General features: G+C 44.8%; 1 protein-coding gene across 3 annotated transcripts in view; it reads right to left on the bottom strand.

Annotated features, from left to right (window-relative positions):
- ADAM12 (ADAM metallopeptidase domain 12) overlaps positions 1-25,689 on the bottom strand; it is a 374,850-nt gene that overhangs the window by 135,689 nt on the left and 213,472 nt on the right. For all 3 annotated transcript variants that reach the window (XR_003568576.1, XM_027855904.1, XM_027855905.1), the window contains exons 5-6: positions 25,339-25,415; positions 3,626-3,812 (exon numbers count right to left, since the gene is read on the bottom strand). Coding sequence is in view for 2 of the 3 variants with exons in the window: in XM_027855904.1 (XP_027711705.1) it covers positions 3,626-3,812; positions 25,339-25,415 (264 nt within the window). In the remaining variant the exon portion in view is untranslated. The remainder of the gene's footprint in view (positions 1-3,625; positions 3,813-25,338; positions 25,416-25,689) is intronic.

The following is a 25,689-nucleotide window of genomic DNA, read 5'->3' as shown; positions in this document are numbered from 1 at the left end:
AGGAGAGGGCAACCAGGATGGCAAACGGTTTTCTCATTCCGCTCTAAGAATCCTTCAGAGGACCTAGGGATATTTAGCCTGGAGAACAGGAGACTCAGGAGGGACACGGGAGATGTGTTGGTGTATTTTGAGGCTGTCATGGGAAAGAGGGATTAGACTTTTTCTCTGACTCCTCATGTGACTTTCAATAAATCCTTGGGGCCACAGTTTTCTCATCTGTAAAATGAGACAGTTGGAGCAGAAGATGGAGGCAGCTTGCCGGTGGCTTGAAGAGCCTAATGGCTTACCCGAGTCTCGAGTTAGCATTCAAACCCAGACCTTTCTAAAAGCATGGGCTCATGGATCTGCAGTTGGAGAGAACCCCAGAGCTTATCTCTTCTAACTAAACAGGATCTGTCATGGGAAAGAAGCACTGGGACTTTTCAGCCATGATGCATTTCCTTGTACCTGGCCTGGCAAGGCAGCTGCTTGTGAAGGTAGGCAAATCCTACCTAGGGACATTACAATTAGAAAGTGGAGGACAGCTAGTCCCCACAGCCTGGAAGAACAATAGGCAAATTCATAAATCAAGGGTCAGTTTACATTTCTTTAATGAAGAAAAGGAATTTATCTGCTCTAGTAAAGCCTAGTGCCTTAAGAACAAATTGACAGAACCTGAATCCTTGCTAATAAATGCCAAATGTATGAAATCCAAGCACATTACTCCTTATTAGGGATAGGAACTGGGCTTGTGATTTCATTGGTATACAGGACTTCCAGGGGAGGAAGGTCCCTCTACCAATGCAGGTGACACCTTCTCTTTAATCTAGAGACTTACAGAGTTGTCCAGAAAGCTGAGGGCCTCAGGATTTGCCGCCCCCCCCCCCCCACACACACAACCAGTGTGTGCCAGAGATGGGATCTGAGGTGAGGTCCTCCTGGATCAAGGTGGGCTCTAATCACTAGACCATGGCTGCCTCTTTGCTAAGAACAAGGGAAAGATCAAAGGAAGCCAACAGAGCTCCCTTCTAGAAGGCTCCTGGCCTGAGCTGACAAAAGCAACAGAAGTGAATTTCTTAATTATTCTCCTATGTTCTAGATCCCATCAGAATGTCTGCAGTAAGAAAAGCACCCAATTTTAAAACAGCAGCAGCAACAGACTACAGCATGGTGAGAAAAGCCCTGAATTTGCTTTGGGCAAGTCATTTTACTTTTCTGAGCCTCAGTTTCCTCATCTGTAAAATCAAGGGATTGAAATAGATGATTTCTATGATCTTTCCAGAATCAAGTCCTACAGTCTTATAAAAAGAAGACAAGTTCAGTCCAGGGTTAGGGCATTTGAGCAAAGCTCATTTGGGCCTATTCTAATTTCCTATTCTGATGCACCCAATGGAATTGGCAGTGACTTACCGTCAATGCATAATTATGGAGGGTGCAAATATCCCCAAAACAATACATAATCCAAAAGTAATTTGTATTTGTGTTTGGAAGGCATCATACGATGTGTTTTTGCAACAGGAAGTTTAATTTCTTACTTATATTTAGCTTAGGCTAATATTAAAATTAGCTTGGATTCCTAAACACAATCCAAATGACAGGGGACAGGGCGGCAAGGGAAGTAGGGGATTAGTCATCCCAAAGCAGGCTGGGTGATGGGGAGAAGTGAGCCGGGGAGGTAAGTGGTAACTCTGCATTCGGGTCTCTGTCCAAATGCTCCCTCAGATACTAGGAGGTACAAACCCTTGTAAAAATGACAAACAATTGCTGAAGGGTTTGTCAAAGAGGGGTTCCACATATCTGTGTGGAGATTTATTCAGGCAGCTTCACAAAGAAAACTCTGCCCATAATGAATATGGACAGAAAGAAGATGCTGGCATGAGGAAGTTGGAGTATTTGCCCAACACAACTGCTTTTGATGCCCCAGAGCCTAGAGCTCTATTTCTATGGCTCATTCAACATGGCGGTCAGTAGCTGGTGGGTGACTTCAGGATTTTTATCAAAACCATCCCTTGATGCCTCATCATTTGTGCAGGTGGCTTTGGGCCTCCAGAGGCTCTACCCACAAAATCCAATATCTCACAGGTGCTCTCAAGGGAGAAGGACTTCCAGTACAGACTGCAGCTGTTTTCCAAGAGCCAGACATCTAGCTAAGTTTGGAGACACTCATGTCCAGCAGGCTGGCTTCCCTGTGATATTTTGGAGAGGGGCCCCAGCAACTCACGAAGAGAAGGAGGGCTTGTGACCTGTCTTGGTGGAGAAAAAGCAAATGGGGATGAGGTCAAAGGTCTGTAAAACATGGCCACTCATGGCAAGGATCACAAGCTCTGTTGGGCAGCCTCATTCTTTGTGATCATCTGAAGTAATCCTGTAGAGAATCTTCATCCACCCATGCTTGATTTGGAAATCATTCCTTTGAACACAATTTCCATTAGAAAGATATCAAGAACATTTTCTCTTCCATAAAACCAATCACAGATGATATGGTCTCAGAGTGAAATATTGAGAGCTTGGTAGAACTGCATGTGCTATTTCCCCATTTCAATTTAAAGCTTCACTTAAATTTCAATATGTGTTGTTAGCAAAATAATGCCACCATTAAGTACTTCCTAATCTTCATGTAAATCAAAGTGATTTAGGACAAATTCCTGGGATGCCCCTAGTTCCTGCAAACTGAGAGTGATGAGTACAGCTAATTACAAAATATCCAAAGGTGGTTGGCTCACACTGAAGACCCACGTAGATGCTTTATTAAAACTGCAAAATAGTACAGTATTATCTATACTGTCATTCTATAGGAAGCTGATTCTGGAGATTTGGAGCTGGAAGGGAACTCAAAAGTCATGGACTCCAACCCTCTCATTTTATAGTTGAGGAAATTAAGGTCTGGGGTGGGGCTGGGGGGTTAAAGGACTTGGCAGGATTCAAACCCAGACTGCATGCTGCCATGAAAAGGGGGATGGTTTGGAGTTAGAGGACGCAGGTTTGAATCCTAGCTCATATACTCACAGATCCGCAGCTCAAAGGGACCCCAGAGGTCATTTAGTCCAACCCTTTGATTTACAGATGAGGAAACTGAGACCCAGGAGGTGAAGTGACTGGGCCAAGTTTATACATGGTAGTAAGCCTCAGATGTGGGATTTCAGCCCAGGGTTCTCTGTCTCTAAATCCAGTGTTCCCATGTAATCTCCTAAATATCTATTCAGTTAAGGTACAAGTCCCTGGAGATACACAGATAAAATTTTAAAAAGAGCCTGTCCTCAAGAGTTTGGTTCTGTCTGGAGGAGACAATGTGTAAGCAAAGATAACTGAAGGAGAAAGCGATTGGGAGTAAAGGAACAGGAAACAGAAGCAATGATTCTAAGACCTGAGAAGTAAGGAGGAAGGGCATCCCAGGCATGGGGAACAGCCTGTGCAAACCCTCAGAGGCCGGAGATGGAGGGCTGCAATCTTCCACAATAGCACAGCAAAACACAAACCCCTCTAGGGCAGATTTTTTTGTTGTTCCCTCTGTGCCTAAGGAAAGCATCCAGCATATACTGGAGTAGGGACTTAAGATGTGCTTCTTGACATGGATTGAACTGGATAGTGTAGACATAGCCTGAGTTTTCCCAGCCTTCCAGGAAAAAGAAATGGATTTTTTTCCTACCCTCCTTGTAAACGAGTGAGGGGACCACTGCGTGCCATCCATGGTCCTGCCTGAGATGTTGAGAGGCTGCTGTCCACATGCCCCCCAGGCGGTTTTCAGAGTCTCTGCTGGCTGGAACTTGTGTTGACCTGCAGCATCCTTCAATGGCTCTAAGATGAAGGCTTGGTTTCCGAACAGAATAAGTCCCCTGTTGAAAAAGAAACAGCAGGCTATAATGTCTTTAGAGTGTCTGTGGCTGTTACCGTATTTATGACTCAGTGAAAGTGAACATGGTCATTCATACTTTCAAATTCTGTTGAAAGAGGGTACTTCCTACTTTGGACTGATTTGCTTTGCCCCCTAAACTCAAAGCCCTGATGGACATAGTCCTGGTCTCTTGCCCCTGGTTGCAGTACTGCACACTAACATAGCCCTTGAGGTGCTATGCTGAGGCTTTTGAGGGGGGCTTTACCAGAGGATAAGCTCATGCCCTCCAAAAACCAGGCAGTACTGTTTCACCATGCTCTATCTACAATGGCATCTCTTCATGTATCTAGGGACCACAGAAGAGCTGCTTGTTGGGAACCAAAGGATGTAGAGATGTCTGCATTAGGAGGGTCTGAAACGTGGAGGAAGACAGCCTTGGGATCCCTTTGGGAAGAGGCTTTCTTGCCTGGACAAGTCTCTTCCAGCTCTGAGGTGATCAATCAATCAATTAAGCAATCAATGAAGTCATCAATCAACAAGCATTTATGAAGTACCTACTATGTGCAAGGGAAACTGCTAGGCACTGGTGACAGACATCAAATGAAATCACTCCTGACCTCAAGGAGTTTATAGTCTAGCTAGGGGAGACAATATGTGCATATTCAGCAAGTTATGAAAGAGATACAAGATAATTTGGGAGTGGGGAGGTATAGGGCACTGCCCAAGTATCTATGTTGGGCATAGAAAAACCAGAGGAAGACTTCCATTCTCCCACAGTAGGTCATAGAGTCATAGATTTAGAGCTGGAAGAGGCTGTCTAATTTAGCCTCCTCATTTTACAGATGAGGAAACTGAGGTCCAGATAGTGAAGTGATTTGCCCCAAAGTCATAGAAGTAATAAATGTCAGAGGTAAGATTTGAATCCAGGTCTTCTCACTCCATAGCCAGCACTCTTCCCATTGAATCACACTGCCTTTTATGGAAGATGTGTGGGAGGACCAGACTGAGAGGGCAGAGAGGTGCTATGAGTGGCCCCATGGAAGGGATGAGTTCCCATGCCCATGAAACATTGCACATTGACCTAAACACTGAGGTCTAGGACAGACTTCAAGACTTCAGTCCTTCCACAACCTCCCTGCTACAGCTCCCTCTCTACTGCGTATGGGACCTTTCCATTGGACTTGCAGCGTCCTTCCACATGTGGACTTTCCTCATTAGTATGTGACCTCTTTGAGAACAGGGACTGAATGACTTAAATCTGGAACCTCAGTATTTAGCTGGGGTTTAGCTTAATGACAAGCTAAGCTGGGCTTAACAAAAGCTTTATTTACTCACTCATTGCTACTCATCCACATCTTTGCCTCCAGTGTAGATGCTTGGCCATATCCTCTCCTAAACACTCCACAGGATCTCCACCCAATGGCCTGGAGACTTTCCACTAGGTCTCCAACCACTCTTCTCCAGTTGCCAGGCTGTTGACCTTTTTTTTCCTCTCACTCTCTCCCATCCCATTACCTTCCCCTTCTTTCCTGACCATATGCTTCCTGGATGATCTTTTTTAACAATGTTACTTGCTTGCAAGTCTGGCTGGTGAGTCATGAAAGAGAGGACTTGGAAAAGAAGCCTACACTGCAAAGTGGAAATGAATGTGGACTTCTTTGTCTGCCATGAGGATGCTGGACAGCACATCTTCTTTGGCTGGGCCATGTGTCTTAGAGCTTGGAGGCTGAAGGGCAAGTGAGAGGCAAAAATCTTAGCCTAAGTCTTGCTTCTTAAGTGCAAGGTAATTAGATGATTTTACTTAATAGTCTTTTCATGGTCTTGAAGGCAAGATTTTTCTCCAGAAAAGCTGCAATTTAGATAACAGCAAATTAACATGATTAAGAAAAGAGTTTGCAGAGAGTTGAGTCCTTTTTCTTTGTCAAATTTAGGGAAAATGTCTTGCATAATAATGGATTTCTCTTTATGAAGAGATTTCTTGCTTCCAGTTTTTGGGGTGGGAGGGTTGTTGTGTTTGAGGGTCAGGAGATGGTTATAAACCATGACCACTATGAAGAAGAGGGAGGATAAGGAGCAGGAACTGGGAAGGTGGTTTGGAGGAAGTATCTGGCATTGTGGAGAAGGTCAGGCTTGGAGTTTGGAGAGGGGACTTTGTATGACTTGGAGGAAAAGGAAGAGCACAAGGAGACTGGAGAGAAGGGCTTGAGGAGAAGGAACGAGAGAAGATGATCAGTGAGGATGTAAGGAGGAGAAGGTAGTTCGTAAGACACACTCCACCCAGCAAGCAAGGAAGAGTTAGGATGTCCATGGAAAGAAAATGGGGAGAGGTCAGCCCAGGTTCTACTGAAGAGTGGAGGGTAAGAACCACAAAGATGAAGGCCCTCAACCTGCTCCAAGTAGCCTGCCCCAGTGGTGCTCTATGGATATAAGGATGGCAAAGGACCAAGGTGTCATTTGCAGAGGAGGGAGAATTCTGCAGTGATCTCTGTAGAGGGTGCTATGTTAGTATGCTCCAAAGGCTGAAGGAAAATCTATCTCCACTTCCCAGGTCATCAGGAGGAAGGGAAAGGAACAAGCATTTATATAGTGCTTACTATGTACCAAGTGCTCTGTTCAGTCCTTTAAAATATTCTCTCAAAGGACACTGAGAGGCAAAGATGGAATCCTGAAAAGTGCCAGTTGATTGACAAGTGGAAAAAAAAAAAACACGCTGAACTTGGAGTCCCAAAACCTGAGTTTGAGCCCCAGCTCTGCTACTTACTACCTTGGACAGGTCACTTCATCTCTCTGGGCCTTAGTTTCCTCATCTTTGAAATGAGATGGCTACACTAGGTGGCCTTTAAGGCCTCTTTCAGCTCTAGATCAATGACCCTACAAAGAGTGCCACACAAAAGAGAAAGAGAAAGATCACTGAACAGTGGAGTGAAGCAACAGACATATGGCTTTTTCCACAGAGGAGGAAGTTTGATCATCTGAGGATGAAGCCGCCAAAGCCCCAGGAAAAGATGATGTGGATTCACAGGTTGAAGATCTTCCAGGACGGGCAGAAGAAGCAGAGATGGTCCTGGTGGGTGTGAGCCCACTGTGCCAGAGCCTGAGGTGGCTATTTGCTGATCTGATAGCCACAAAAGAGAAATTTGTGGGCCTCAAGGGGCATCTATCTAAGACAGGGCAGAGAATGTCTTGTGTAGTCACACTAACTGACTAATAGTTTCTTCTGATGTGGGCTCAAATGACCTTCCCAGAAGGTTTTGAGAAGACATTGCTAAAGATTACTAAGCCTTGGGCAAGAAACTGAAGACCACAGGGGCACAGGTGGCATCTTCAGCATCGCTGCGGATCAGAGGAAAAGACCCGAAAAGAGAAATGCAGATTTGGGAAAAATGAACAGTGGCTTAAAAAGGATGTCTGCAAATGGGATTTGTATTTCTGGACAATGGCTTAGAATATAGGGATGATGTGTTCCTAAGCATGGATGTGGCGTTACTTACAAGGGCTAGCAAAAATGTCCTTTCCTGGAGTCTTGAAAATCTAATAAAAAAGTTTTAAACTAGAAAGGTGATAGGGACAAAACTGACTACATTTTTTTTTCTGTCCAGCTAGGTACCATAGGGGATAACTGTAACATGGGAATGTCCAAAAATGAATGGGAGAAAAAATTCCAAGAAAGGAGTAAGTGAAAACCAAACCCCAAAATGGCCTCAGATGTCCATACACAAAGGAATAAGGTGAAGTAGGGATCCTATCATAAGAAGGCAAATTTGACATCATAGGTATTGCCAGGTCTTACTGGGAGAAGACCCATGACTAGATGAAGGCTCTGGAAAGGAATACTTTCTACAAAAGAGACTGTATAGTTAAGAAGGCAGTGGCGGTGGTGACTGAGGTGGAGAAGCATTATACCTTAAGGAGATATGCTCATGGGAGGAAATCCTAGGAGCTGAGGAAGGAAGTATAATGGATAACATTCGAATGAAAATCAATGAAGACAAAAACCTTGATACCACTTAGATACAAAGATGAAATAGGTGAGGGTTCTGGGAAGCACTTTATGTGACTAGTGAATTTGATGGCTGAGCCATCATCAGTGATATTTGAAAGATCACAAAGAATGGCAGAAATACCCCAGGAGCAGAGAAGAGCAGATGTCCTAATTTGCCCCTCTGCCCAAAAAGATGAAAGGCTTTAGTCTAAAAACTACAGGCCAGTGCCCTTTTTTTCAATTTCTGGTGGATTTCTAGAATGCATTTTTTTAATTGAGTCTTTTTTCAATAAGCAAAAATCTTTTTATTTTTCTCTCACATTCCCTAAGCTTAATTGAGAAAAAAAATAAACAAAACCCTTATAACAAACATGCATGGTTAACAAAATAAATTTACCCACTGACCATATCCAGAGATATATGTCTAGAACATCTTATTAGAAGGATAGTTAAGTGAAAATTTAGAAAAGTAGGTAGTGATCACAAAGGGTCAGCCTGGCTTCATCAAGAACAGGTCATGTTAGATTTTCCTCATTTCCCTTTTTGGGTAGAGTTACCAGACTGGAGGATCATGGGAATATTGTAACTATAATATATCTAGATTTGTGTGTTAAGTTTCTCATGTTATTTCTATGGATGAGTTGGAGTGATGTAGACTTAAACAATGGTATCATTTGGTGAACTGGAAGCTGGCTGAATGAATAGAATCAAGGTGGTTATCAGTGGTTGGATGCCAACCTGGAAGGAAGGTGTTGTCTTGGGAAGTGGGCTTGGCTTTACTCTCTTTAATATTTTGACCAATGACTTTGAGGAGGCTATAGCTGGCCTACTTCCCCAATTTGCAGATGATTTAAGGTGGGATGGAAAACTAGCACATTGGGTGACATGAGTTAATATCACAAAAGATCCTGACAGGCTAGAGCATTGGGTTAAACAGAATTTGATGAAATTGAATAATAGAAATAAATATAAAGTCTTGGGTTCAAAAATAAAATCTACAGATAAAAGAAAGGGACAGTATGCTAGGCATCAATACATCTGAAAAAGCATTGAAGGGTTTAGGGGACTAATTTACATGCTCAGGGTCAATTTGATTTTTGAACCCAAGACTTTATATTTATTTCTATCATTCTGTGATGAGACATCAGATGAGGGCTTCAGTGCAAGCTCATTTACATAAAATATACACTATGATTTATAAAGGTCATCAGCTAGTGTAGGTGGTGAATGATGATACTGGCGATACAGGAAGTAACAAATTGAGACAATTCCTGACCACGTTGCTAAACCATGCAAGGCTATGGAGTGGTTGGGTTGGTCAGTGTTTTTTGATACAAATTATAGTTTCCAAACCCAGTTCCCAAATAAGAGACATTAAGAGTAATATCTTGAAGCTTCTATCTGTGGTTGGCATGGCTTTGGAGTCAGGAGAATCTGAGTTCAAGTCATGCCTCTGACACATTCTGGCTGTGTGACCTTGGGCAAGTCACTTAACCTCAGTGTTCAAAGACTCCCCGTGGCAGAGAGGGTGCTGACTAGCTTTTGTAGAGGGAGTTTCCTAATCTGGATGTTCTCATACACCAATGAAATAACATATCCAATCCCTGACTATGGAAGTTCTTTGTTTTTAAACTTTAAGATTATATAGGTGCACATAGACCCAGTCACTAGTTTGAAATAAGGGTTTGAATTGGTCACAAGGCTGTTTGGAAAGTCAACTGGAATAAACTCAGATTGCTTCAGTCAATGGCACTTTTATTATGGAATCTCAGAGCTCATGCGGACCCCACTGGTTCAATCCCAAACACGAGGTTTTAACCATGCCCACAATATATACCCACAAGTAGCCGTCCAGCCTTGAACTGAAGATCTCAAGCTACCCAGGTAACAAGGAGCCCTCTATCTCCCCAGGAAGCTCATTCTATCTTGGCAAGTTTTAATTGTTAGCCTATTTTTTTCCTTACATTGATCCAAAATCTTCTCTGAAGCCTCTACTCACTGTTGCTACTTCTTTCTCCTGGAATCCACCAGAACAAGTCTAACTTCCCTCCTTCTCTAAGAACTCTTTTTGGAGATAGTGATCTCATTCCCCTAAGTCTTCTGTTCTCAAGGCTAAACCTCCCCAGTTCCTTCCATCAATCCTCAAATGCCCAATGGCATGAGCCAGGGCACTGTCCCTGCCTTCAAAAAGCTTGTGGTCTAAGACTTAACGTTTCTAAAACAATCAGAATGGTTTTTGTTGTACTGAGTTGGTGTGGCAAAGACAAGGAGCTCAGAAAAGGAGCAGAAAAGGATGGACTGAAGGAACTGGAAAGCCCTTGGTGGATTTCAAGATTATTTCTTGATTTAATTTGAGTCATTCTAATCTTGTCTCTTTCTGCCTCCTCTGCTCTCTCCAGTGGGTAGGCATGTATAGACCCAGCTTCTGGTAAGTAACACTGCTGAGATTTCCAGAGTATGCTTGGTTGGACTCTTTCTATCTTTCCTTAAGAAATCCTTTATGAATCACTAGGAGACCCTTTTGATCCCAGTGTGGGGCACTTGTCTCCCAGATTTGAGATAAAAAAGGAAAACAATGAGAGAAAACAACATTAAAGGGAGGAGTTAAGAAAGCGGGCAAAGAGTGACTGAAGAACAAGGGGACAGGTGGCCCTGCTTTCCTGACTCTAAGATGTCAGTTCTTAAAGTGCCTGGACTGTCATGTGTATATTTTTGTTCAGAATTTAAATCAGTGAGATGTTTGCAAAAGAAAATGTCAGTCAGAGTTCTCAGGGCTAGAAGCAAATCACTGAGCAAATTTTTCAAGCCAGTGGAAAGTTTCTAGAGGCTGTGAGTGAGCTCGGGAACCCCCTTCTCCTTTCTTGTTCTGGCTTTTCAGCTGTCCATGAAGCCAAAGACATGAAATGCTGGCTAAGAGCACTCCCTGGGCTCTCCTCATTGGAAGCTCAGTAAGACAGCTTAATTAAAGAATTGCTATGGTCAAGCTTGGCCTTAATTAGTCACTTAACACAGAAGAAGGTGAACCACAGTTGTGGAGGGAGATTTCTATAACTGGACATCTCAGCTGGGAGATTTTGATGGGTTCATGGCATGAAGGCTACTGAAAGAATACAAGAAAATGCAAATCATTAAAAAGGCAAACTTGGTAAGCATTCTAAAGTATGAAAGTGATCCAGCCAACAGCCCTTTCCAGGTCAGACAAGAGGCATTCTTCATCCACTTGGTTTTTCCTATGTGGATAGTTGGCTTAAGCTCTTTAGGGTGGTTCTGCATGCAATCCAGGAGGGTCTGGAATAATCTAGAACTTTATCTAATCAACACAATGTTATCAGCAGATGGGGCAGCTAGAACACCTTGACTTCTATAGGGAACCCCTCTTACATAATCTTTATGAATCTCAGTTTCCTCATCTATAAGGAAAGGGGAAAGGGATAAGTATTTATATAACACCTACTATGTGTCAGGCACTGTGGTAAGTGATTTATAAATATTATCTCAATTCATCTTCACAATGCTAAGAGGTAGGCACTCTTATTATCTCATTTTATAGTTGAGAAAACTGAGGCAAATAGAAGTTTAATGACTTGTCCAGGGTTATACAGCTACTGAGTGTCTGAGGCTGGGTTTGAATTCAAATCTTTCTAGTTCCAAGCCCAGAGCACCACTTAGCTGCCATGTATCTATAAAATAAGGAGGTTGGACCAGATGGTTTCTGAGCTTGTTTGAAATCTATAATCCTGTGATTCCATGGTTTGAAGCTCGTCCATCAGCACATGCATCATGAACATACTCTGAGAATGCGTAGTCAGCTGGGCCCCCCAGAAATGCACAAGAGGAAGGGATTGGCTGCATTGACCTCGGGATATGGAGCAGTGCTTTTAAGGACCTCAAACTTCTCCCTGAATCAAAAGCCTGTGACTTCAGCCCCATGTTCATCCAGGGATACTCCCTGGCTGAGTCAGGGGACAGATCCACAGCTAAAGATCACCCAAAACAAGAGATACTGAGGAGGGGCAGGCAAACTGAGCCCTTGAAGGGAGCTCCTTCTTCCATAAAGTCACCAATTCATCTACGTATGGAGGTATTGTCTATCTACATGAATGTGAACCTATTAGATTTCAAATCTGGTGCTTTGATGGAAAAGACAAGTGAGCTCAGGTGGGATTAGGAGACTCAGAAATACTTTTGTTTTGCTCTTCACAGGGTGTGTGTGTGTGTGTGTGTGTGTGTGTGTGTGTATGTATGTGAGAGAGAGAGAGAGAGAGAGAGAGAGAGAGAGAAGGATAGAGAGAAGGAGAGAGAGAAGGAGAGAGAGGGGAAGAGAGAGAGGGCTCCCCAGTGCTTAGCACAGTGCCTGGCACATAGCAGGTGCTTAACAAAATCTTATTTGACTGACTGGTTGCCAGAAGGCACCTTACTAATTTAACTTTTCTATCCTGTTTTGGGGGGTGTCTTGATAGGTTGGTACTGACTATAGGGAATTTGAATTGCAGCTGGTTCCTAAGAGCTTCAATGTTATTAATGAGGGAATAGCTGGTGAAAGCCAGATTTTTATCATTCAGGTTTTTTGTGATTTAAAACAGTACAAACAAAATTAATACACTGATGATCACTTGTGTAAGCTAGATCAATGTGACTGGGATGTTTTCCCGCGAGGAATGTTTGTCAAATGCTTGCATGTAATCTATTTGTAAGAATTGCTCTTTACAAATGCCTATTAAGCATTTACCATGTGCAAGGGACACAGTTCGGAGTCACTATGGGAACACAGGCTCAAAGATTTAAGCTGGGCGAGACCCTATGAGGCATGAAGTCCAATTCTCTCTCTTTACAAATGAGGAAACTGAGGCCCAGCAAAATGAAACCATAGTCACAAAGGCAGCAAATGTCAGAGCTGGATTTGAACCTAGGTCCTCTGATGCTCCATCTGGTGCTGCCACTGGGCAATGCTGCCTCAATAAGACATTACAGACACCCACAACGTCAAAGAGAAGGGGCCTTAGACGCCATCTACTCAACCCTTCGCTTCAGCAGTAAACTCTTCAGAAACAGCCAGGACACCCATGGATTTTTCAATTGATCTTCCTACGTCATGGTCACCAGTCTTTTCCACCTTGGTCACCCTCAGGTTTGCCCCTCCCGCCGTCCCCTCCTTCCCCCTTCCCCTGACCCCAGTCTCCCTAGACCCCTGACAGGCCGGAAGAGAGCTCGGCAGCTCACACACTGCTTGGATGAGCTGGGTGTTACCAACGGGACCACAAGGTGTTCTCAGGTCCTCCAGGACTTAGCCTCTGCCCTGCCTCTACACCCGCCAGACCTCCGGCACGGCTCTCTGCCCTGCCACTGCATCCTAAGGGCGTTGCCATTCACCCTGTGGCCCCCCTTGCGATTTCTCAGCTTTTTGATTGGCCTTGGAGCTGAAGTCTCTCCTGTTCATTGTCTACCCCAACTAGAGGGGAGCTCCTAAGAGCAGGGTTGACTTTCCTCTCTCTGCTTAGCACCCAGTAAGCATTTTATAAGTATGCTTTTATTCATTGTTTGCCTTTGGAAATGCTACTGTTTACCCATATCCTTCCTAAAGCTAGGTTCCCAGGCTCAGACCCAATACTCTAGCAGTTCAGTGACTGGGGCAGAGGACAGGAGGACCGTCACCTCCTCAGGTATAGCCACACTGCTTTCTTTAAGATGCTACAGGGCTGGGGATGGCTGTGTCATAGCATTTACAATCTACCCGGGGAGATAAGACGTCCCAATGTGAAAAGTTAAAAGGAAAACATTAATGGGGTAATTGAAGGTTCAAGGCAGCTCGAAGGAGAAACGCAGGAAGGAGTGATTAATTATCCGGCAGTGGAGGAGACGGGGAAGTGCCGGGCACGTCTGTCTGGGGAACAATCAGGGAGCCAGCTTGCCTGGAACAAAGGTTTGCTGTGAGGAGGAGAAGGAGGAGGAGGAAGAGAAGGTGGAGGGGTAGGAGGAGAAGGTGGGGGAGGGGGAGGAGGGGGAGGAGGAGGAGGGGGAGGAGGGGGGGGAGGGGAGAAGAGGAATAGAAGGAGGAGGGGGAGGGGGAGGAGGAGGAGGGAGAAGAGGAGGGGGAGGAGGTAGGCAAGTCACTTTATCGGTTTCAGTTTCCTCATCTGTAACTAGAGATAATGATGGCACCTACTTCCTAAGGCTGCTGGAGAACCAAACAAGATACTTTACACACCTTCAAGCATCACATCAAAGCTAGTTGTTATTGCGATTAGTTTCATTATTACATCCTTTCATGAGGAAACACAGAGTGAAGCTGGGGTGGTGGGGCAGTGTGGTAAAGGGGGCATGAAGTCTGCAGATCAGGTCCAGATTGATGCTCCGAGACTGGACAAATCACTTTCCCTCTCTGAACCTCAGTTTCCCCATCTGTGAAATGAAGGATTGACCTAACAGAGCTCTAAGATCTTTTCTAGATGTGAACCATATGACGCTGGTGGGGACGGAAGGATGAGACGAATGGAGTCATCGCCAAAGGAAGTATATCATCCCTGGGATGTGCTGAGCACAGGGCCTGGAATATGGCAAATCAGTCTGTCCACGAGCATTTATCAAGCATCTACTATGTACCAGGCACTGGAGAAAAAGGGAAAACAATCCTTGCCTTCAAGGAGCTTCCACTCTAATGGAGAAAATGATATGTAGATACCTGGGTACCAAGGAGATCTGGACAGAGTGAATGGAAGTAACCTCTAGGAGAAGGCACAAGTAGCTGGGGAAGGGGACTCACGGGAAGAGGGGTATAGGGGAAGGTCTCTGCAGATGTGGGATTTGAGCCAAATCTTAAGAGAAAAAAGTAAGCCAAGAAATTTAGATGAGGAGGAGGAGCATTCTAGGTATTGAGGAATAGCAGGGCTAAAACACTTTGGGAGACAGGCTTAAGAAATGCTTGTTGAGGGAATGAACGAATGAATGAACTGGATCGGGGGAGGGGGGGTCATGTGCCCCCCATTTTCAAGCTTGGGTTACTAGGAGAACAGGAGTAACAAAACCAGCTGCTCACCACCTGGCTGACCTTGTCCAATGCCCCGGACAGCCTGGGTGGCCCTGGGCACCCGAGTCTACTTGAGAGACTCCCGCCACCTCCATGAGTTGGGATGGTTCCCATCCGTTGATCCTGGTCATCATTTCTTGGTCTTCTCCCCCAGGCCTTCCTGGCTCCAAGGCTGTCTCCCTAACCCTCTACCGCACCATCTTCCTCCCTTAATGAGGAACCAGGGAGACCTGGATTCAGACCCTGCCTCTGGGACGTGCCAGCTCCTGGGGAATAACGTCCCCTGAGCTTCAGATGGTTCCCTAAGACTGTGCTAGGTAGCCGATCTGCATCTGAGCAGGGCGTTCCCACATCTACAAAATTCTAGGTTTGCTGATGACGACCCATATATAACAATAACAACAAAGACAATAGCCAATAATGGCTAGCATTTATATGCTCCAACCTTTAAGGTTTGCAAAGCACTTTACAAATATCTCATTTGAGCTTCACTACAACCCTGGGAGGTGTTATTATTACCCCATTTTATAGCTGAGGAAATTGAGGCGGAGAGAGGGTAAGTGACTTGGCCACGACGTACAGGTAAGAAGTGCCTGAGGCTAGATTTGAACTCAGTTGCTCCTGACTCCAGGTCCAAGGCTCTACCCACTTTCCCACTTGGCTGCTTATGAGGAAAGAGAGTGATGTATTTTGTGGGCTGGTTAATTTGACTTTAACTTACAATCTAGTCAATCAACAATAGCAAAAAAATCCCCAAATTTATTAACTGCCTACTGTGTGCTGACGGGCAGGTTGCAATGACTTGTGCATGATTGCCCAGCTAATAAACAGCAGAGTTCAATTAATTAATTAATTAAACTTAGGTCCCTGGACTCCATGTCCATATCATATTCCATTACCTCATGCTAACTAGGTGGAATGTAAGAAATAGTATATGTGAAGCACTTCACAAACCTTAAAGTATATATAAATATTATTAGCATTTTCAGGCAAAAACTGGTGGCTTTGAGAAACTTACCCCTTTATTCTCCTTAGCTGGGAGGATAGAGATAGATTATAAATTTAACAGAAGATGGCTATTCATTTCAATAAACATTTACTAAATGTCATGTTCCAGGAACAGATAGACAGAGTTCCTGCTCTCCTGGCTATACTGATGTTTTCACTCCTTATTTCCAACAGCAGCAATTCTATTGCCTGGTAGATAACCCATCATTGGCCATGATCCAATTCCTAAGAGCTACCTTGTTCCACAACAAGGTAGGTTCATTGGCTTATACTAAAGGGTGAACTTTTTAACCATGCATGTGTCTTAGATGGGAATCTCTTGGACCAGAAGAGTTGAGAAGAGTATTCTGTTAATGGATATGGTATTGGAATTTAATGTCCTGAATACTGACAAGGCAAGGTACAGTAACAATGCAGCAGAGAAAAGCAGATGAATAAAGGCAATGATTGGTGTGGAGGCAAAATACAGAGCTTGGAAATAAGAAAGGAGAAAGGGCATCAAAGTCAGACTCTTTTCACTGGCTGCTTGGCAGGTTGGTATGATAAACTAGAGAGTCTCAAAGTCCCTTAGGGAACATTTAAAGAACAATGAATTCCAATACTGTATAAACCTTTTGGAAAAATAGGGGAAGGAGTCTACCAGCATTTTTTTATGACACAAATATAGTGCTGATACCTAAACCAGGAAGAGCCAAAACAGAGAAAGAAAATTACACACCAATTTCCCTAATGAATATTGATGCAAAAATTTAAATAAAATATTAGCGAAGAGATTATAGCAATTTATCATGAGGATAATACATTATGACTAGGTGAGATTTATACCAGGAATGCATGGCTGGTTCAATATTAGGAAAACTATCAGCAAAATTGACCATATCAATAACAAAACTAACAGAAATCATATGATTATCTCAACAGATGTAGAAAAAGCTTTTTGACAAAATAGAGCACCCATTCCTACTAAAAACACTAGAGAGCATAGAAATAAAGGTAATTTTCCTTCAAATGATAAGTAGTATCTATCTAAAACCATTAGCCAGCCTTATACGTAATGGGGATAAGCTAGAAATTTTCCCAATAACATAAGGGGTGATACAAGGATTCCATTATCACCACTGTTATTCAATATTGTACTTGAAATGTTAGCTTTAGCAATAAGGGAAGAAAAAGAATTGAAGGAATTAGAATAGGCAACAAAGAAACAAAGCTATCACTCTTTGCATATGATATGATGATATACTTAGAGAATCCTAGAGAATTAAGTAAAAAATTACTTGAAATAATTAACAACTTTAGCAAAGTTGTAGGGCACAAAATAAACCCACACAAATCATCAGCATTTCCATATATTAGTAGCAAAGTCCAGCAGCAAGAGATAGAAAAAGAAATTCCACTTAAAATAACTGTAGACAATATAATTTATTTGGGAATCTACCTGCCAAGACAAACCCAGAAACCATATGGATACAATTACAAAACACTTTTCACACAAAGTCAGTTCTAAACAATTGGAAAAATATCAGTTGCTCATGGGTAGGCCAAGCTAATATAATAAAATGACAATTCTATCTATATAAATTCACTTATTCAGTGCCATACTCAATCAAACTACCAAAAATTATTTTATTTATTTATTTATTTTTTTGGCTAGGCAATGGGGTTAAGTGACTTGCCTAGGGTCACACAGCTAGTAAGTGTTAGGTGTCTGAGGCTGGATTTGAACTTAGGTCCTCCTGACTTCAGGGCCAGTGCTCTAACCACTGTGCCATCTAGCTACCCCCAAAAATTATTTTATAGAGCTAGAAAAAATAACAATTCATCTGGAAGATTCATCTGGAAGAACAGAAGGTCAAGAATATCAAAGGAATTAATAAAAAATGCAAAGGAAGGGGGCTTAGTCAAACCAGATCTAAAACTATATTATAAAATAGCAATCATCAACACTATTTGGTACTGGCTAAAAAATTGAGCGGTGGATCAGTGGAATAGGTTAGGTATACAACACACAGTAGTAAATGACTATAGTAACCTACTGTTTGATAAATCCAAAGACTCCAGCTTCTGGGATAAGAACTCACTATTTAATAAAAACTGCTGGGAAAACTGGAAAATAATATGGCAGAAACTAGGCATAGAGCTCTCCCATCCTATATACCAAAATAAGGTTGAAATAGGTACATGATTTAGATGTAAGAGATGGTAACCATAGGCAAATTAGGAAAGCAAAGAATAGTTTGCCTGTCAGGTCTATGGAGAAGGGAAGAATTTATGACCAAACAAGAGATAGAGAACATTATGAAATGCAGAATGGATGACTTTGATTACATTAAATTAAAAAGGTTTTGCACAAACAAAGCCAATGCAACCAAGATTAGAAGGAAAGCAGAAAGCTGGGAAACAATTTTTCCAGCCAGTGTTTCCTATAAAGGTCTCATTTCTAAAATATATAGAGAACTGAGTCAAATTTATAAGAATACAAGTAATTCCCCAATTGATAAATGGTCAAAGGATATGAACAGGCAGTTCTCAGATGAAGAAATTAAAGCCATCTACAGTCATATGAAAAAATTCTCTAAATCACTATTGATCAGAGAAATACAAATGAAAACAGCTCTGAGGTACCACCTCACACTTATAAGATGGGCTAATATGACAGAAAAGGATAATAGTAAATGTTGGAGAAAATTTGGGAAAACTAGAACACTAACGCATCGTTGGTGGAGTTGTGAATTGATCCAACCATTCTCGAAAGCAATTTGGAACCATGCCCAAAGGGCTATAAAACTGTGCATACTTTTTGATCTAGCAACATCACTACTAGACATGTATCCCAAAGAGATAAAAAAGGGGAAAAGGACTCATATGTATAAAAATATTTATAGCAGTTCCTTTTATGATGGTAAAGAATGGAAATGGAGGGGATGTCCATCAATTGAGGAATGGCTGAACAAGTTGTGGTACATGATTGTGATGGAATGCTATTGTGCTATAGGAAATGATGAGCAGGCAGACTTCAGAAAAACCTGGAAAGATTTGTATGGACTGATACTGAGTGAAATGAGCAGAACCAGAAGAACATTGTACACAGTAACAGCCACTTTGTGAGATGACTGACTTTGATAGACTTAGCTCTTCTCAACAATGCAAGGATCTAAGACATCTCCAAAGGTCTCATGATGGAAAATGCTACCCACATCCAGAGAAAGAACTGTGGAGTTTGAATGCAGATCAAAGCAGACTGTTCTCACTTAAAAATTTTTTTTCTTTCTTGTGTTTTTTCCCTTTTGTTCTGATTATTCTTTCAGAACATGACTAATGGGGAAATAAGATTAAAAGGACTGTACATATATAACCTATATCAGATTGCTTGCTATCTTGGAGAGGGAGAAAAATTTGGAACTCAAAATCTTACAAAAATAAATGTTGAAAACTATCTTTACATGTAATTGGAAAAAATAAAATACTATTGAGGGGAAAAGAGTCACTTTGGTACTGAATTTCACATTTGAGCCACTGCAGAGCTGTTTTGCTTTTGTGTGTGTGTGTGGGGGGGGCAATCGGGGTTAAGTGACTTGCCCAGGGTCACACAGCTAGTAAGTGTCAAGTGTCTGAGGCCAGATTTGAACTCAGGACCTCTTGACTCCAAGGCCAGAGCTTTATCCACTGTGCCACCTAACTGTTTTAAATTTTTAAAAATAACCCTACTAATTTTTATGACTGATTTTTAATGCAGCAATTCTCTTCTTCATAAAGTGTTGTTTTCTCTTCCGTTTTTAGTATACCATTTCTAGGTTTTTCCTCTCCTTATCTTCTTTTTCTTTTAGAACATGATTTGTTTGGTTCCCTCCTTGCTTCTCTGTTTCCAGGGCAGATTTTCTCCTGGCCTCCCAGTCTTTGATCAGTGTCCTTGGAAGCAATGCAGGAAGGCTCAGCTCCTTGATTTTCCCCAAAGCTGTATCATGCACTGAATTTAATGAAAGCATCGCCTCCCTCAGACACTCAGGATCACTCACACGCCTCTAGATTTTGAGAATGTCTTTGGCACACACCACATTCCTGGCACTTCTTAGATCTCCATTCACGGATGCTACTCCCCCCATTTTTTCATCTTTTTTTCTCAGATAATAAGGTTTTAATCAGCTACTCTGTCAGGAGCACTTAATCTACCAAAGCTCTCTCTGCTCTTTGATTCTCTACTGGGTAGACAACACATGTTGGAAATTTCTCTGTTGACGAATGTTCGGTTTTTCATGGACAGAACCTAAGCCCATCTCGTGATGCACATTGGCTGCGAATCACAGAGCACCCCAGTGGCAACAGAACCAAAGTTGCAGATGGCTCTGAAGACAACAGAAGGATGGCTGGTGGTTGGAAGCAGGGCGCAGTGATTTGCCAAGGATGCTCTGTGTTTATGAAGAGGAAAGAAAGGTTCTATCTAGCCTTGGTCGGACTAGGAAAGAAGGTGAAGGGCTTGTAGTAAGAGGAAAGGAATCAGATGGGCAGTCTGAGTGGTGTGTATAGATCCAGAAAGCTTAAAGGAAGGTCTTCAGTACCATTCAATCAATCAGCAAGCATTTATTAAGCACTTACTGTGTGCCAGGCACAGTGCTAGCCATTGGGGGTATGAAGACAAAAATTCCACAGCCCCTGACCTTAAGGAGATTATGAGGGAGACAAGAAATACCTAAAAGGTGAACAAGACACGGGTAGGATAGATGGAGGGAAAGGCTCTAGTTGACAGGGGACCAGGAAAGGTCTCCTGAAGAAGGTGGCATGTGAACTGAGTCTTGAGGAAAGCCAGAGATTCTGAGAGGCAGAGGTAAGGAGAGCACTCTAGGCATCGGAAACAGCCAATGCAAAGGTGTGGAGGTGGTAAAAATGGAGTGCCCTGTGGGAGGATCAGCAAGTGTCCTGGCACATTTGGATCGAGGGAGGGGGAGGGCAGGGAGTGGGTGGGGAGAAACGTGTAGGAGAACGGGAAGAGAGGAAGGGGCCTGGTTGGGAAGACCTTTAAATGGCAGACCCCGTTTGTATTGGATTCTGTGGGTAACGGGGAGACCCTGGAGTTTATTTAATAGAGGGGACACACGGCCAGCCTTGAGATGAAGCAGAATCACTCTGACAGCTGAGTGGAAGACGGGCCAGAGTGGGGAGAGACATGAGGTGGGTGGACCCCCCAGGCGGCTACTGCAGTAACCCAGGTGGGAGGTGACGAGGGCTCGTGCCAGGCCGGTGGCAGGCTCAGAGGGGAGAGGGGGCACACCAGAGAGCCGAGACGAAGGTAAAATGAATAATTTCCTCATTTCCAAGAGGACAATATTTTCCATTGCCTTCACGTACCACCATTTGCTCAGCCACTCCCCAAGTGCTGGGCATCCCCTTAATTCCCAGTTCTTTGCTATCACAAAAGCAGCAGCCATAAAATTTATTTTTCTACACATGGGTCCTTTTCCTTTTTCTTTGATCTCTTTAGGGCACAAGCCGGCCGTCATATCCCCGGGTCACAGATTCCCCACACTAGCAGGGAGGCTCCTAAATTGTTTTCCAGAATGGTTGGACAAATCACCAGCACCATATATTGGGGGACCCACTTTCCCATAGCCCCTCCAGCAATTGTCCTCTGTATTGACTTTGAATTGACTGATCAACGTACATGGCTTTTTACCTAGGAGAAGGCAAGCTTGTGGAGGGCAGGGCTGCTTTTTGGGTTGCATTACCAGAGCCTGGGCCAAGGCAGGAGCTGAACAAGTCCTTTGTTGAATCTCCCCTTTCCTCTCCCGACTTCTAACCTCTTCCCTGCAGCTCCTCAGTCCCTCCTCCATTTCTGTTGCCCTGGGACTCCTCCCAGACCCTTCCTTCCCAGCACACAATGACACCTTCTGGCATTCTCCAGTTCCCTCATTTCAGATACGAGGGCAGAGGCCTCTTGAGGGCCCCTGGGATGCTTTGACTCTCCCTTTGTCCCAAGCTCCAGAGGCTTCAAGGTCGAGATGTTAGCAGTCACCAGCCAGAGGATGCTGTGGAGCTTCATCCCCACTGAGGACTGACAAGGAGAAAAGAGAGTTGCCCTGTACTGGAGGAAATTAGGTCGGATAAAAGAAAACTTTCTGGTGGTCAAATTCTAAGTTTCCCAATATGTACTGTTCCCTTGCACTCCTCAGCCCAGATACCCATGGTACATGCATCACTAGCAGTAGAATACTCCTATAGGGGATTGGTGACTGGCCTTGTAGTCAGGAGGACCTGGGTTCTAATCCTGCCTCAGACACTTATGGACTATGTGATCCAGGACAAGTTATTTTACTTTTCTGGGGTCTGGTTTCCTCATCTGTAAAACAAAGGGATGCAGAATTCCACGGCCCTTCCAGATCCAAATTAATGATGCCACAAGCCCGTGAGCCCAGGCCTACCTAATGTGGGCAGCATGCATCTCCACAGAGCTTGAAGGTTTCTGAGCAAGGCCCCAGCACCTGGGTGGACCTCTTGTTGCAAACTTAGGGGAGAATTAGAGGGTCCCACCCACAGAGGTAAGGAGGACATCCAGGCTGACTCCCTCCTTTTACTGCAGAGAAAAGAGCTGAGGGACACTCATGCCCTAGCCCAAGGTCATCCCGGCGGCAAAGTATTTGAGAAGGCCTGAGCCCAGGCCCTCGGTGAAGTCAAGGCTCTGAGCATCACGCAGGGTGGATTGGTTGCTTGGACTGAGATCTGCTTCCTAGAAGGGACTTCCAAATCTATGACATCTCACAGGTTTACAGAGCGCTTTCCTGTGAAGGGGGCAGAGCCAGTATCTTCTGTGGTGGGGGCTGGGAGGGGGCCTTTCCTTGGTAGAGGGATGTCACCGTCCCAATTTTACATATGGGGAAACTGAGGCTATAAACGGCTCTAGGTCTTGGCCAGGGCTACATAACTGGTAAGTGCTTGACCCAAGATTTGAACCCATGTCTCCTGACGCGAGTTCAGGTTGCTGTTCTCTAGGGCAGCTTCCTAAGAGGCAACAGGAGGGTAAATGAGAGGCTAGCTGCAGGGCTGGTGATGATAATCTATACAACAACAATAATAATTGTTAACATTTACATAGCACTTTACATAGTCGATTTTCTTAGGTCATCACTGCACACCTACATGCACACACGTGCACACACTCACACGCGTGCGTAGACACACACACAAATTCTGTTCTCTGCTCCACCAGGAGGAGAAAAGGCAATACACTTCCTTTTATTTTCCCAGATTTGGCGTTTCGGGGAATCATTCATCACTCCCCTACCTTGCGAACAAGGCAGGCCACAAGTCAAAAGCTCTAGGACATTGTTAAAGCAGAATTTCCATGAGTCTCCATTTCTTCCCCGGGAAAGTAATCACGACTGAATTTAGGGAAAATGAAATAGAAAATGCCAATATTTGTTCTCAAGTGATTTTGCTGCATTCAGGTACAACCTCCCTTGTATTTACTGGTTCGTATTTATTCACGCTTTCTCACATCCTCGCCCTGTCATCTCAAGGACGTGCTGAGCACCTTCACGGTAGAGGCAATGCCTGGTCTGTCTCAGTGGATTTTTGAGAAAGAAGAGCTTGGCGAAGGGTGGATGGGGCTGGGAGGTCGTGGAGGGGAGGCCCTGGAGGCCCCCTGACAATGCAGCAACCCTGGCCGACAGCCTTGATCCTGCGGGGCGTGCAGAAGTGTTTGGGGTGATGGAGTGGGAACCAGCTCACTGGCTGGACAGAGGGACGTCGGAGAGAGGGCTTCTGGTCAGGCGTGGGCTAGCAGCGGGGGGGGTGGGAACTGCCGAGCTCCCCTCCAAGTCTGCAGTTCTCACATTCTGGGATTCTGCCTCTGTTTGGGGAGCTTGGGGTCTGGAACCCTCAGTCATCATCACCAGGTACCTCCTCCATGGAGGGCCAGTGATCCACAGCCAGTGGGTGCGGCGACCCCTTATTCCTTTCTCATCGTTTGTGGGTATGTATGGATTCCCTCCTCTACCTCAGTCGCAGTCCAAGACCTTGGAGGAGAAGCAGAAGTTTTAGGGGGCAGCTGCAAACAGATGCATCCGTATAGGAGACCTTCTCTCTTTCCTTTCCATTTCTGTAATAATCCTTGTTATATTACATCAGGCAGCTAGGTGACTCAGTGGACAGAGCCTAGGTCTGTCAGGCTGTCTGTCTGTCAGGAAGACTTGAGTGTGACCCTTGGCTGTGGGACCCTCAGCAAGTCCCTTAAACTCAGACTCACTATAAAATGGGGATAATAATATCACCCACCTTCTGCCTTCAATGGTCAATAGATTTAGAGCTGGAAGTGACCTCAGAGCTTCCATTTTGCAGAGAAAGAAGCTTAGGCCCAGAGAAGTTAATGACTCACTCGGGGTCACACAGCCGGTAAGTATCAGAGGCAGGATTCAAACCCAGGTCTTCTGGGATGTGGGTCCAGCCTGGATGTTGCCTCTTGGCCAGCACTGGATTTCCAGCCCTGAGCCGGTGAAGGAGCCCCTCAAACGATTGATCATGAGGCCGGGTCTCCAGAGGCACGGAGGGGCCCGCTTTTCTCACTGAGGTCAGTACAGAGAAGGCCCCTGCTGTCCCGCTGTAGGTGATGCCTCTTTGAGGGCTCCTCTCCAGCCGGGCACCTGAGCAGGGGGCCGGACGCAGTCTGTGGAGGAGGCCGCCCCGGGTCCGAGGCCATACAGGCCAGGAGGGGCTCTTGTCTGGAGCCTGCAGGCCCTGGATAGTGAAAGCCAAGAGCAGGGAGCAGCGTTTGGCTGAGATCTCCTTCCTCCCCTCCATCTCTCCTGGGAAGGCCGGCCGGCTGGCCAGCCTGCCTCCTTCACAGTCCTGAAGAATGCAGTTCGGGGCCAAAAGCCCGCCTGGAAGGCAGATGCCGAGGATACTGGCCTCTGGCTCCCCAGCTCACTAAGCCCAGAACCAAAAGGGCTGAAGCAGCAGCCTCTCTGACAAGGAACCTGGTTTTCCCAGGGAGAACAGGACAGCCACTTTACAGCTAATTATGGTGATTAGGAACCGCTGTGAGTAAACCCAGGGCCAGGCTGTCCGGCTGCGGAGGCCCTAGTCCATTAGCAGGAAGGGCCATCAGCCAGAGGGAGCCTTCCCAGGCTTCACCCAAGAGTTAGCTCAGCCCCTCAGTCATGCGGTCATGGAACGATTGGGGTCCTCGTTATTAATCAGACAAAGAACTCACAGGTTCCTGGGAGCTGTCACGACTTCCAGCCCCGAAAATTAGGAGGTTTGCAGGCTGTGCTGACGAAAGTGAACCCCACCCCCAGGCCTGAGGGCTCAGCTCCTCGCTGAGACAGCTCAGGGCCCTGAGGATGGGGAGGCAAATGGAAAGCCCCATCAAAGGGTCATCCTGAGAGAACGGCTGCCAGCCCGTCTGTCTCTCAGGGCCAGCACGCAGTGCCTTGGGCAGTCCGAGGTCTCTCCACTCAATGGCAGTCAGCAGCTGCTGAGCTGTGTCAGAGACAAGGCAAGCAGGGGGCAGCTGCCTCGACTTACCTGAGTCCAGAGCAAGTGCTGAGGCTGACCATCGAATCAGGATGTCCTTGCACATGTCCATGGTAGTAACAGTGACCCTAAGGAGAGAGAGAGAGAGAGAGACAGAATGAGAGGGGTGGGGAGGCAGAAAGAGGAGAGAGAGAGAAAGAGATACAGAGACAGAGACAGAGAGAGACAGAGACAGAGAGAGAGACAGAGAGAGAGAGATGGGGTAGGGGGAGATAGGAGAGAAAGACAGAGAAAGAGAGACAGATGAGAGATGGGGTGGGGGGAGACAGAGAGGAGAAGAAAGAGACAGAGAGGAGAGAAGAGAGAGAGAGAGAGAAAGAGAGAGAGAGGAGAGAGATGGGG

This window comes from Vombatus ursinus, unplaced genomic scaffold (genome assembly GCF_900497805.2).
Source record: "Vombatus ursinus unplaced genomic scaffold, bare-nosed wombat genome assembly UNPS02011353.1, whole genome shotgun sequence".
NCBI classification, from domain to species: domain Eukaryota; kingdom Metazoa; phylum Chordata; class Mammalia; order Diprotodontia; family Vombatidae; genus Vombatus; species Vombatus ursinus.
Note: the sequence above shows the minus strand (reverse complement) of the source record. Positions and strands in the feature narration are given on the sequence as shown.